This window comes from Bos indicus, chromosome 11, assembly GCF_029378745.1.
Source record: "Bos indicus isolate NIAB-ARS_2022 breed Sahiwal x Tharparkar chromosome 11, NIAB-ARS_B.indTharparkar_mat_pri_1.0, whole genome shotgun sequence".
Taxonomy (NCBI): Eukaryota; Metazoa; Chordata; class Mammalia; order Artiodactyla; family Bovidae; genus Bos; species Bos indicus.
In genome coordinates this window covers 71,208,961-71,222,304 of record NC_091770.1, presented here as the reverse complement: position 1 = coordinate 71,222,304, position 13,344 = coordinate 71,208,961, and the positions used below count along the sequence as shown (strand labels likewise).

Genomic DNA, 13,344 nt, shown 5'->3' with positions numbered 1-13,344 from the left:
ACCCTTCGCCTGCAAAGCAAAGGGACTCCTACTTAGCTGGCTCCCAGAATTGCCAAGGGGAATTAATTATTGTTTGTGAAACACTTTAAGATTCTCCGATGAAAGACCTTATATAAATGCAAATTATTATTATTGTCATTAAAAGTGCTAGACAGACGTCTGGCCTGCTGGATAATACGCTGGCATAGCTCTGAGCAGCAAAGAAAGTCAGTTCCAGGCAGCAAGTTTGCTCTAGTTGCTTCAGAGGAATAGCAGGAAGAAACAGTGGGCGGAGGAGGGCTTAGCCCCTGACTGTGAAGTGAAACCACCCAACTCCCACCCAGGCTGAGCAGGCAGCAGTCTGTCTGGGAGTTCAGGGCCCGTGTGTCTCCTGAGGGTCCCTTGCCCCTGCAGGAAACAGCCCTTGTGGAGTACAAGAGCTCGCCATGAGTGAGTGAATATTCTGGTTGTCTGCTAGTCTGACAGATGAATGCTGGCCTCCATTCTTGGAGTCCTAAGTCAGATCTGGAGACAAAAGAGAGATAGATAGAAACCTCTTGTCATGCCTTTGATGGTGCTTATTAAGGCTCTTGAGGGAACCCCTTGAGCAAAGCCCAGGGAGAGGTCATTTATTAAATTACTGCTTCCACTAAAGAAACTGTCTCTGGCTAAAGTGCTTGGATTGATACCAAAGCAATAATAATAATAATGGATAATAGTACAGTCGGCCCTTCATATCTGTGGGTTCCACATCCAGAAAATATTTTAAAATATTTGGCGGAAAAAACTCCAAAAACTTCAAAAAGCAAAGTTTGGATTTGCCAACCACCAGCAACTATGTACATAGCATTTATATTAGTATTTACATTGTATTAGGTATATAAGTAACCTACAGGTGATTTAAACTATATGGGAATATGTCCATAAATTGTAAGCAAATTCAGTCAGATTTCCACATTTGTACATTCCATACCCACAGATTCAACCAGTGGAGGATAAGAAACCAGAGTTGGTTGAATCCAAGGCTGCAGAATCCAAAGATATGGAGGGCCAACTAGTGTACCACTTTCTATAAGGGACTCGAGCATCCTTGGATTTTAGTATCCGAGAGGGTCCTGCAACCAGCCTCCTGTGGCAGGTTCCACAGGATAACTGTATATTAGACCTGGAAGTAAACGCAGAGGCTATCCCCTCACTTTCCAGATGAGGCATCTGGGACCCAGAGAAGTGAAGTGGCTCATCCACGGTCACATAGCAAGAGCCAGGATCACAACTCATACTTAATTATGTCAGGGTAGTAATCCCTCCCACTGTATAGCATTTTACAGTCACATCACTTCTGAACAGCTCTGGAGAGTTTTCAGAAGCCCACAGACGTTACTGTTAAAGGAACCTTCTGGTACCTTTGCTCTTCTGGGGCTCATAATTTGGAGAACATTTCTGGTGCCTCCTGTGCCCTTATGGGGATTGCAGGTGCCTTTTCTTCTCCGGACAGTCGGACTAGGCCTCATTCTTCCATAGGATGTGTTGATACTTCCAGGAACAAGATGGGCAAGGGAGCGGGAGGTCTAGTTCCTCCCTTCCATCCCTTGTTATCACGGTCATAATTCTACTGGAAAGTCACCCAACGCATGTTCCTAGATGAGAGCTAAGGATACCAGTCAGCACCTCCGGACACACAGACTTACAGGATGGAGGAAACAGACGCAGGTGTAATGGGAGTTAGCAGTAAGCAGCCCTCGGCATTCATTACTGGGCCATTGGCAATTCCAGTATTATGGACTTTTAATGAAGGAGAATAAAAGATCCTAAAATGATGTTTGGGAGGGGAGGATCACCAAATCAAAGAAATTTAGAAATCGTCTCTTCCACGCCTTCATTGTGTGGATGAGGAAACAGAGGCGTGAGTCAGCGTCACACAGCAGACGCGGACGTGGAGGCCTCGGCTCTGTGCTTAGCCACCAGCACTCTTTCCACTGGAAATCCTGGCGGTGTGCAAAGTATGTGCACTCTGGAGTCGAGCAGCATTGCCACCTGTTAGCAGTGTGATCTTAGAAAACTACTTGGCTTCTCTAAGTCATAGGTTTCTCATGGGCAGAAATGGAGATATAGGCGTCCCCCTCTTCTGGAAAGTTCACTTTATGCCCTTCGCTTTTACAAAAGGCCTACATTAGTGCCTGTTTTCAGTGACCCAAAGACATCCAAAAAGGATTTTCACTTTTTTTTTTTTAAAGCAAAAAACAAAAATAGCTTTCATTGTTTGTTTTGTGGCAAGCCCTTGTAGAGGCAGCATACACCCCTAGCAGCTGGAGTGGCACCGCCAACCTCGTTCCCCAGGAACCACGCTCACATCTCAGCATCAAGCCACCATAGCTCACTTTCTGGAATTGCTGCGTTTCTATCTGTGAGCCCAGATGTCTGGAAATATCATTTTAGCTGCTGGACCAGGGGATTAGCCTGAAAAGAAGAGGGACCATAGCCCTCCTTGCTGTCCCTCCCTCAGATCTTCAAGGGGTATCTGTGAGCACCCAACTAGGAGGGCAAACACCCAGAGTATTGGCGTGACCAGGAGGTGCCTTCACAAGCCAGTAGACAGGGGCCCAGGCAGCTATGGAAGACAGAGCTTCGTCCTCTAAATGCTGCGAGTCTAGTGGGAGAAACCAAATTTACAACCAGGCAAACAACACTTAAAAGCCCCAGAGAGACTCTCTGGAAAGGAAGAGAATCGTTCATGCTCCAAGGAGTTGACATCCTAAGTGTTCCTTTGGGGTCCAGTTCTCCCCTGTGCCAGCTGATGCCTGGTGATGCTGAGTGGAAGCCTGAAAACACCGTCCCCCGCACGCTGCCATGGTCAGCTCCACCAGGACCCTGGGCACTTCCTCTCTGTGGGCAGTTCTTTGGTTTTTCCCCTCTTGCTGACTAAGGGGGAGAGGGTTGTCTGTGATCCTGAGGTGACTCACTACCATCAGACAGGCAGCTGGCTTCCCCTCAGCGGCCCAGCACAGGTGAGCTGCATGAGTAGCCCTCCTCCCGACAGGGCCTGCGGACGATCCCAGCACTCTCCACAGGCATCTGCCTGGCCATCGGCAGAGCCAGTGCTGGGCTCCTGCCCACACAGCCCCAGGCAGAGTGAGCAGACAACTTGAGATGCCCGTTGCCATGGCACCTACCACTTGAGATACGTCAGATGTAGGCGCAAATAGGGCAACAAAGTGGACACAGAGAGTAGCTCTGCTCTGGGGTCCCAGGCTTCAGGGAGCACCACAGTCCTTAGCCCCCTCCACCCACTATCTGGCCTAAGCTTAGCACAGCCAGGTGCACTAGGTCATCACAGCTTGCCCGCCCCCGCCTCCCGGGTAGATGGGGGCCAGCCTTTCTCTGTGGCCACACTGTCGGCTCCTCTTCCCAGTGTCTCATCAGGTTCACAGTGGAAAGAGCATCAGCCGGAGAGTAAGGAGATAGGGAGGACGGGCTCAGATTCTACCTACCAGCTCTGGAGCTTCAGGACAGCCCCTGGGGACAGCCATTCATTCGTTCATTCCTGCCTGTGAGGCCTATGGACGGTGAGCACCATGGGGCACTAGGGATGAACCATCACCAAATTCTGCCCTCAAGGGGCTTCCAGAGAAGAGCTAGGCCTTGTGAGAGGAAACCATTAACTTCTCCAGCCCTTAATTTTCCCTTCCCCATAATGATTGGAGTATACGGCCACTGAGGTTTCTGTTAAAAAATTGTATTGTTCTAAAGTACATCTTTAAATAAACCACGTGGTTATTACATCGTTTGCGAAATGTTTGTTGAGCTGCAGTGTGTCGGCACTAGACTTGAAGCTGGGCTGCAGAGAGGGATGAATATGTGCAAGAGGGCTTGCAGTTAAGGAGCTTCTGGTCGGACATGGCGGGGTGAATAGACAGATGCGGGCAGAGCTAGAGCCCCAGGGAGGAAGGCAGCCCTGGGGCTGGGGGAGCCCATGAGGACTACCCTGCCCCCCCCACCCCCATCCTGCCAGCTGGCCATCTCATGGCCTCCTCCTCAGACCCTGCACCAGGGGATGCTGAGGGGGCAGAGGCACCTACAGCTCCCCCCCACCCCACCCCCACTCCTGGGCAAGGACTGGCCCTGCAGTTGCAGAAGCTGGCTGCATGCTGCTTTAGCCCCAGAGGAACTGGCTAGGCTCCAGAAGGCCTCCTCAGAGAGTCTCAGAAGGAGGGAGAACCACTAGGTAATTTTGATCATTTCAGTACCCATTGACAAATACCCTATGATTTAGAAGGAGGCAGATTTCATCCCAATACTTTGATGTCTAGAAATGGATTCCAGTTGGTTGTTTGTCCTCGTAAAACAGCATTTTATTTAATTCAACACATACTGAGACTACAGCCAGCTTTCTCATGGGCGAGGAGCCCGAGCTGTATAAGACAGAGTCTAGACACCAATCTAAACATCTCAAACTCAAGGCAGACCATGGCTGGGCCTGAGGTTAGAGGCCAGTGTGCCATGGAACCCAGCAGAGGGGAGATTGATTCCAGCTGAGAGCGAGGGCCTCTGCCTGAAGCTGTGAGCGTGTTCTCAGTGTGATATCAAGCTTTTTGCAGCTCTTGGGTTAGTTTCCTTGCTTTGTGAGCTTAGATTCCTTAAAAACAAACCAGGCCTGCTTGAGGATTGGCACCTCTAAGGAGACTGTGTACATGAACCAGTTATAACCACTTGTTTGTTCCTAAAGCCCATACCAGCAATCCAGGCTGGCCTGGCAGGGCACAGCTACAGATTAAGCTCCCATCATGCCAGGCATTTGCTCACCAAGGTGCCCAGAGTCGGTGGGCCATCTTTACAGGGGCTTTTGGAGGGCTTGGGGTGATGGGCATCGAGGCAGAACCAGGTCTCTTTGTAGAGATCCTATTATGAGGATGACCCTTTGTCACCGGAGAGTAACCCCCGATGAGTCAGTCTTTACCATGGCCGTTCAGGACCATGAGGACAAGGCGAGACCACAAGGATGATTAGCGGGACTTGTCTTACCCTATTTACAGGACTGCTTTGATTTTCAGACCACAGTCAGCTTGCATATGACTGATTAAAAACATGTGCCAGTTGAAGTCACAGCTGCAGAAGAAAACTCGAAAAAAGAAAGGAGCCTTAGATGTTTAGGAACTCGCCTCTATTTGCAAAAATGAATTCTGACTTGATTTGTGTGTCTTTGATTTCCTGACAGTGAGGTTCGTGTCCCCGAACCACTTCTCCCACCCTGCCCCACCCACCCCCACACTGGCCTGACTTGAGCAAACATTGTAAGGCTCATCTTATGATTGCCCAAAGAAAAGCATTTGGGAATTCCAGAAAGAGACCTCAGAGTCCTATTTCGGAAGACAGCAGCTGTTTAGGCTTCTGCAGAAATAAAGGTCCCAAGTAAATGAGGCTAAAGGCAGCAAGATCCCAGGGGCTACTCTGTCAGGTCGTGCTCCCGTGGGAAGACGAGCTCTGGTGGGACTGGTATCAGAGGCTCTCTTGACTGAACTCGCTCAGCGTCTGTTTTCTCACCTGCAAAATGGGACCATGACTCCTGCCGCACGCGGCAGTACTGTGAGCAATGTTCAATCTGCTTTGTGGGTTTCCTTCCTCTTTCCCCGGAGTCTCCAACCTCTTGGGACTTTTTATTCTCTGTTTTTTGTTTTCATTTTCTTAAAGTGGTACTGATTCAAATGTTTAGATGTTAATTTCACAGATTTTTGTCCTTTTGAAAAGGTCCATTGAATAAATCGAGGCTTATAATTCCAGCAGGGAAAACCCCTTTTGGTGAGAAAGGCTCCTAATTGCCTTCATCTCAAGGTCTCTGAGGATTCCTCTCACAGCTCTCTGTCCCCACTCTCCTTAGTGTCCCCAGAGCCCCTGCCCAGGAGCACCTAGATGATGGATTTTCCAGGCATTGTTACCCCCTGATGACTTAGCTTGAGCTCCCTGACTCTGGAGCTCTGCTCAGTGGGAGGGCAGACATGGCCGAGAGAAACGAGCGTCCCTCCTTCTCACCACTGCCTGTGGTTCCCAGAACATGTGTTCGGAGCTCTGCCATGTTCGCAAAAAAGCATCCCAGATAATGATGAGCTCTGCCTCCCTGCACCACAAGTCCTTACAATGCCTTGAGGCTTGGGCTTGGCTGGTGCCTTGATTTAACCAGTGAAGGTCAAGACACAAAGAGGTTAAGTGGCTTGCTCAAAGTCACGTGGATTTCTCAGAACCATCACTGGGTGGCACCTAGAGATGACCAAGTATCCATCTGCCTTTTGGAGGTGAGGAGCCAGGCCTGGACTAGAGCCCATGACTTCTGCCTCGTGGCTCAGGGATCTTTCTGTTCACCCCGCTGCCTCTCCTTTTCAGTACTTGTCCTGGACAGAGAAAGGTCTGTTCGAGGACTGGGCCAACTGTGATACCCCCACTTCTGGTAGCCAGAGCCACGTGATTATCTTAAACATCTGTCAGGCCCACAGCTCACCTTCCCCCAACCACACTCTTGACCAGAACTGTGCACAAGAGCACACCCAGAACTCAGGCAAAAGCCAGCCAGGGGTGCAGGTGCCTCCTGTTGCAGAGCCCATCCTTAGATACCATGAGTCCACCTCCAGCCTCTCTGGGCTGCATTTCAAGAGGTTCACAGTGTCCTGACAACTTTGGCTGGTGTCAAGTCCTGAGACCGACTATCTCTGTGCCTCCAACTGCGAGCGCATATGATAAGTGAAAAGTGATCCAAGAAGGCCCAGAGGAAAGGATGATCTGGGACTTTTCCATCCACACAGGGTTTTTCTCTTTTGCAGCCACACATGCCCTAGCTGTTCCCAGGGATTCAGTCTTTCCCCCTCAAACCCAACTGGGTCCCCATGGTAATAGTTGACATCTATTGATCAAGTAGTATGCCAGGCATCAGGCCAAGTGCTTACTTGGAGCATCTCATTTAATCCTCATGAGGATTACTCTTTAAGGTAGGCATTATGGCTCCCCTTTTATAGTCGAAGAAATTAAAGCTGAAGAGGTGAGTCACTTGCACAGGTGGGACAGCCAGTAAGGAGCAGGGCCAAGCCTTGAGCCCAGGTGTGGCTGGCTCCAGAACACACAGTGCCTATCTTGCACAGCCTCCAGCCTGTGAGGCCTTGGAGATCATCGAGCACAGCTCCCTGCCTTGAAGATGAGGGATCTGGTGCCCAGAAGGGAAGAAACTTACTCGTGGACCCCAGACCCAGAAAAGCAGACCCACTGAGCTCCCCAACACCCTGATTCCTGACCTCAGGGAATTCCCTCCTGGCAGTGCCTGTGAGCTGAGGCCAGGAGCCAATCCTGCTTCCAATTCATGGAAAACCTACCAGACCTCGGCCTGGAGTCAGTTCTTTAAGTTTTATTCTGTTGACCTGAGACTCTGTGATGGACTAAGTTGTGATTTTATAAACCCAGAGTGAAGGAACTGAGGTCAGTGGAAAGGGTCAGAACCTGATGTCATCCTCAGGCATATTTAGCTCTAATCTGGTCTAAAAATAATTTCCCTTCCAGTGTGAGTAGAATGGGAGCTTGACTGACTCAAGGCCTCTATCCTGCAGGTCCTTTTGACCAGTGAAGGGGGATGTGAGAAGACCTTCCCTTCACCACCCCTGTAACACACTTACACTTTTGAAGCTTACCACACACTTTGTCTTTGGGTCAAAGAGTTTTTTTAAAGGTGACAGACTAGTGCCATTGGCAAGTGATACATTCTGAGCAGCTCTCCACTTTCTCTGATTAAAAAAAACTGAAATAAATGAAAACAATGCTTCAAAAATATATATATAAGTGGCTGGGAGCCAGTTGTCATTTTCCCCTTCCTCCCCCTTTCCCCGAGCTGACTTCGTGCGGCTCCGTGTTGAGAGGCGCTCACTGACAACAGCGGGTAGCATCATGCCTTTAAATAGCCCTGCTCCGTACTGCTTCCCCTTGGCGTCACACAGTTTGCCCTGGCAGGGAAAGCCCAGGACAGAACAGGAAAATTCAGAATTTTCTGAAGGAGGAAAGAGCTTGCTGTAAAGCTTTCTCCCTCTTGCCAAGACCTTTCTGTCGAAGGAGCTTGCACTGGTGTGGCCCCTTCCCCCAGAGCTTTCCAAGGAAAAACTGAGCTGAGGAGATTCGCTTCATCAGATTTGCCCCATGTGACACCGGGCATGAGGAGAGAGCACGGGAGAGAGGTGTCCATCCTGGAGCCCAGGGCCCCATTTCAGCAGCAGTCAGTCCCACTCCCTCATCCGGCACCTATTGTGGGGCCGACAGCCTCTCTCTATAGTGTCCTCACCTGTGACCTAAAACAGGGGCTCCACCCCACCCAGTGCTCTAACTCCAGGTGTCCTTTGGGCAGGAAGGCAAATGCAGTGGAGGTTGGCAGCAGCCCATTGGTGCCGGACCCCCTGAAGAAGGGCCAGCAGGCCCCCCTCCAGCAAACACAAATTCTGCTGGGGAGATAGCCGCATGTGAAACACAGGGAAGGAATGAACAGCCCTCACGACTGGTGGCGGCAGCCAGTCAACAAGCTTCCTTCCCACACGTGGTCCTGTGAGAGCATCACATCAGGGTGGGTTTGTCTCCCCTTCTCACCCTGGGGAAACAGAACTTGGGGCGTCTCTTGCCTGGTCCACCTGGCTCTAGGTCTGGGGCAGCTCCTGCCTCATTGCAGTCCTCCTCCCCATAAGGATGATTGTGGGCAAGGGTTCCAAGGTTCTGCGGCTCAGAAAAGGTGGCGGATTGGCTGGAACCAGGATGGTGGAGGGTGTTGATCCTTCTCACCAACAGTCGGCGTAGGCTGAAGTTTGAGAATGGACAACACGTTTGCAGTTTTCTTCCTCAGAGTCTAAATGTCTCATCTGCCTGCTTTCTGGGCTTGCTGTGTTTCACCCCGAAAAGCCTGCTAGGGACCTGCTTTAACTGCTCTCACAAACCGGTGGTCATCAGTAGTTACCTTAATTACAGCCATGAAGTCCTCACCCGGCCCTCCGTACAGGCCAGGCCTGTGGGGTCACCGAGAAGGAGACTTGCTCCCTCCTTTCCGGAGCCGGCAGTGCCACCTAGTCCACAAGCCGTGTGCACACATGAGACATGCCCAGAAGAAGCACAGAGAATGTCTGCACTCAGGGAGAGAACCTTCTGGTGACCAGGGAAGGCTTGATGGAGGCAAGGGCATTTGGCCTGAGCATGACTAAAGGCCTGGGGTGGTAATGGCATGTGTGAGGAAGAGCAGGTGGCCAGACGGGAGGAAGTGGGAGTGGAGGTTGGCGTCTGGACCGTGCGTGGGCCTCAGGGGGCTTATGACACCCCCGATTGCTCTCTTCTCACGGGTGGACATTCCCTCGTTGCCTCTCACAGCTTCAGCACGTCTGCCATCTGCCTTTAAGTGAGCACCCTGACTCCTTAATGTGCTTCTGATCTCCTGTGACATCACAATGACTCATCTGTAGGTTTTCTGGAAGAGGATCTTCAGCTTTCTTAGCTTCTCAGTGGTGAGGGCAGGGCATGATCCCAAAATGTGACTGAGGAAAAGTGCAGATGACAATCACGGCACTCCAGGCTGCGGGTTTGGGCAGATGAAGGGTCTTGGTTGGGATAGGGACACAGACCCACGCTCAAAGAGAATTCATTTACCTGCAACAGGAAGGTGAAGCCTTGCATCCCAGGAAGAAATAGCAGTGTTGTAACAGGTAACAAGGCAGGGAGCCCAGGGTGTGGGGACACCAGGGAAGAAGAGGAAGAAGCTGCAGGATGAATTCGCTGCAGAGGTTTAGGGAGAAGTGGAAAGTGAGGGTTCTGTTACAGAAGTACCAGGGCCCGACGCACTTTCAAATGCGTAATAGCAATGAACACATCCATGTGGCACACACTGGCTTGGATGAATGATAGACGTTCAGGTCGTGATATCCTGGTTGGAAATGTGAGACTGGCAGTTTGGGAGAGAAGGACTGGAGACCCAGGTCCCAGGGGTGGGGAGAGGTGTTCTCTGCTGAGGGTGTTTCAAGCCTGAGAGGAAGCGAGGGGAGTAGAGAGCAGGACTGGAAGAGGCCAAGGAGACATGTCACCTGGAGGTGAGGAGGAGCAGGGAGAGGAGGGAGGGAGCAGGTCTGGATGTTTAGTCCAGGCAGTAGCTTCCAGACGCAGGAGCCACTGTAGAGAGGCTGCCGAGGCTAGGACTGAAAAATCTAAGCAAATCCCTGAAATGTGAAAGAGGGCTTCCCGTGACTTGGCATTGCGGGGCGGGGATCAGGCAGGTGTCATCAGTGACGCTCTGTGTGGCTACCTCGTGGCAACCCTGGGGCTGCTGGGTTTGTGGGGCTCCTCGCCCAACATCGAACCACCTGTTTGAGCTTCTTGACTCCTGAGTGGTTCTCTGCTCTTTTCTCACGGGTGGCCATCACCTCGTCGCCTCTCACAGCTTCAGCACGTCTGCCTTCTGCCTTTAAGTGAGCGCCCTGACTCCTAATGTGCTTCTGATGTCCTGGGAGCCTGGAGCACCAAGTTTCCTAGGACTGTATCCTAAATATTAATAACATAGACTTGGGTGAGGTACCTGAGGCCTTTATGGTACCGATGGTGACAGGTCATCTAGCTCGTGTCCCAGGTCCAGGGGAGCCACTGCTGGATAAGTCAGCTGCTCTGATCTCACCGGCATCAGGGGCAAGAGAGGGGGGACCCGGAGCACACAGAGTGCCCACCCCAACCTCCCCGTCTTGCTGCCCTCCGCCTCCCACCGTGCCCTTTCTCCTCTGGAACAGTGTTGAGCTCCCAGCTCACGTGCAGCAGTCCCGTGCTCCCAGGCCTCTGCCCTGCTGTGTCTTTTCCTGGAACACGTGTAAAATGCCTGCTTCACCTCCTCCTCCATTGATTGCCCCAGGCTGGTGCCTCATGGCACCTCCGTAAGCACCCGCACCACAGGAGTCGGTATTTCTTCTGTGTCTGCTGCTCCTCAAAACTGAGCTCACCTGCATGGGGTGCCATGTCTGGAGCATCTCCCAACCCCTGGCACTTCAGACAGTGCCAGGCACAGCCTCCTGCTGTTGAATGGAAAGTCTGGCTTCTACAGGTTCGAATCTGGGTGCCAGAAGAACCAAATGGTCCGCCCCAGATCCTGTCACTAGTCTGAGAAGGCTCTCCTGACACCCAGCCTGATTTTCTTTTCAATAGATCAAACCACAAGCATGTTTGCAAATAAATGGAGACCATGGTTCACTTAGAAATTCCTCGTATTAGGCCTTGCTTATCTATACGCAGGAGACCTGGGTTTGATCCCTGGGTCGGGAAGATCCCCTGGAGAAGGAAATGGCAACCCACTCTGGTATTCTTGCCTGGTAAATCCCATGGATAGAGGAGCCTGGTGAGATACAATCCACAGGGTCACAAAGAGTCAGACACAACTGAGCGACCAGCACTCTTTTCTTGTCTTTGTCTGTATGAAGTTGATCCAACTGAGTGAAAAGTACAACCCTGTTGATATTTCAGATCACGAAAATGACTGGTTGCTTGGCTTGGTCACTCTCTGGCTTGTAGCTTGGACCCAACCTGGGAAAGGGCAGACAGAACCTGAGTACTGATGTCTAATGGGGATTGGCAGCCAGGAAGTTCTGAATACAAGCCTTTTAAGCATCCAGGAGAGAGAGCACGGCAGTGAACTGCATGGACCTCTCTTGGAAAAATCCAGAAGGCTTTGCATCAGCAGAGAAGGAAAATCCAACCCAAGATGCATGAACAATAAATAACAACTGTTCTGAGTTAGGTTGAAAGCTCTGAGTTGCACTTTTTTTTTTTTTCAAGTTGTTTGTGCTAACCACAATTTTTTTTTCTCCCCTTTTCCCACCAGGGCTTATTTCAAAACCTTTGTCCCTCAGTTCCAGGAGGCAGCGTTTGCCAATGGAAAGCTCTAGGAAACACCAGTCTTGAGAGGTGGCCAGCCAGACTGCTCTGTCCACATGCGTGTCAGCACATAGGGCTGCTTCCTGGAAGCCATTGGAATGTCTTCATGGCAGCGTTTCGCTCACACAGCAGCTTTGCTCCACGACTGGAACCCAGACTTGAGCTGGCTGGCGGGAACCTGGGTCCCAGAGCCCCCGCCTCTGGTGGCTCCCTCTTTGTTTCCTGCAGTATATTTCTTAGTTGAAAGAAATAAAGTCACAAATCATGATGCCATATTTTTCCAGGGAAAGTAAGACATCCTGAATGCACACACCCTGATTCCAAAGCCTTTGTCTCTGAGACCTCTTTTTAAGTTTTCAGATTAAACACACCTTTGCTTTTCTCTTTCCCCCGAAATGAGTGCCTGTGTGTTTCACACCCCCGTGTGTCCCATTTTGGACAGTCCTCCAGAAGCGCTGCTGCCTGAATGAGCCTGACCAGCTGGCAAGGTTTCAGCCACTTCCCAGCCGGGCCCAGGACTGGCGCTCAGGAACAACCAGGTTCTAGCACCAGCCTCGCCTCCAGGCCCCTGTGTGTGCTCCAGGTACAAAGCCCGTCCTGACCCAGGAGGCGGTCATTAAAGTCATTAAAGCTTGTTGAATGCCTCAAGAAATTTATCTCTCTTCTCCTGTCCCTCCTCCCGATGCCATTGGGAGAGTTGTTTGAGCTTATGAAGCACTCTGTGAATTATACGTGGAAGACACAGGTAGGGTCCCGTGGGCGAACCCTGGGCTCAGGCCTGCCAGCTCTGCTGCCACCCAGGAACAAGACTGGGCAAGGCACCCTGAGCAAGCTCCATCTTACCTAAATTTGTGGATTATCAGAGCCGGGTGGGGTTTCAGAAGTCATCTGTTTCCACCCCCCGAATCCCTCTCCCCTGCTACTCCCTTTAAGGTCAGAAGTGAAAACCAAGGCCCACAAGCTAAAGAAATACTGCCAGTAAATTAGGGCAAACCTGGGAGCTGAGAGCCATCACATGACTTCCCTGAGCTTACACCCAGGCTGGCCACGGCCAGCTTGTCCACTCGACAAGGTCTAGTTTAGTTTAGTGGGGTTCCACCCTGAGGGCTTTCAGCCCCGGAAGTGGGACCCTGGCATGGAGGCGAGAGAAACAAGCTGACCTGCGTGGCCTGGGCTCCTTTCTTCAACTCACCTGCCTCCCACCCTCTGTAGGGCCTGCACAGGTGGAACCCGACCCCTCACTGTTCCCTCAGCTCCTCTTGTGGCTCCTGGAGCCCACGTAAACCTGAAAGGGAGCCAGCTCAGGGCCGCTGTGGGGGCTGGTGAGAGACACCCCTCCTTCCTGTGTTCTCTAGCACTCGAGAATGTTCTCAGGAGGCAGGGGAACCACTAGAAGAGACCTCTCAGCTTGGCTTCTAGCTGAAGGGCTGCCCTCCTCTGGGATCTTTCACCACGTGAGTACTT

The 13,344-nt window shown here is 51.4% G+C and overlaps 1 protein-coding gene across 2 annotated transcripts in view; it reads left to right on the top strand.

The window, feature by feature from the left end:
• Window positions 1-12,276, top strand: part of BABAM2 (BRISC and BRCA1 A complex member 2) — a 418,531-nt gene extending 406,255 nt beyond the window's left edge. Inside the window, exons 13-15 of one of the 2 annotated variants that reach the window (XM_070798114.1) lie at window positions 2,904-2,912; window positions 10,906-10,911; window positions 11,828-12,276. In XM_070798114.1, the coding sequence (XP_070654215.1) occupies window positions 2,904-2,912; window positions 10,906-10,911; window positions 11,828-11,891 (79 nt within the window). In that variant the 3' untranslated portion in view covers window positions 11,892-12,276. The remainder of the gene's footprint in view (window positions 1-2,903; window positions 2,913-10,905; window positions 10,912-11,827) is intronic. The other variant, XM_019970491.2, reaches the window with a different exon arrangement.
• The last annotated feature ends 1,068 nt before the right edge of the window (window positions 12,277-13,344 follow it).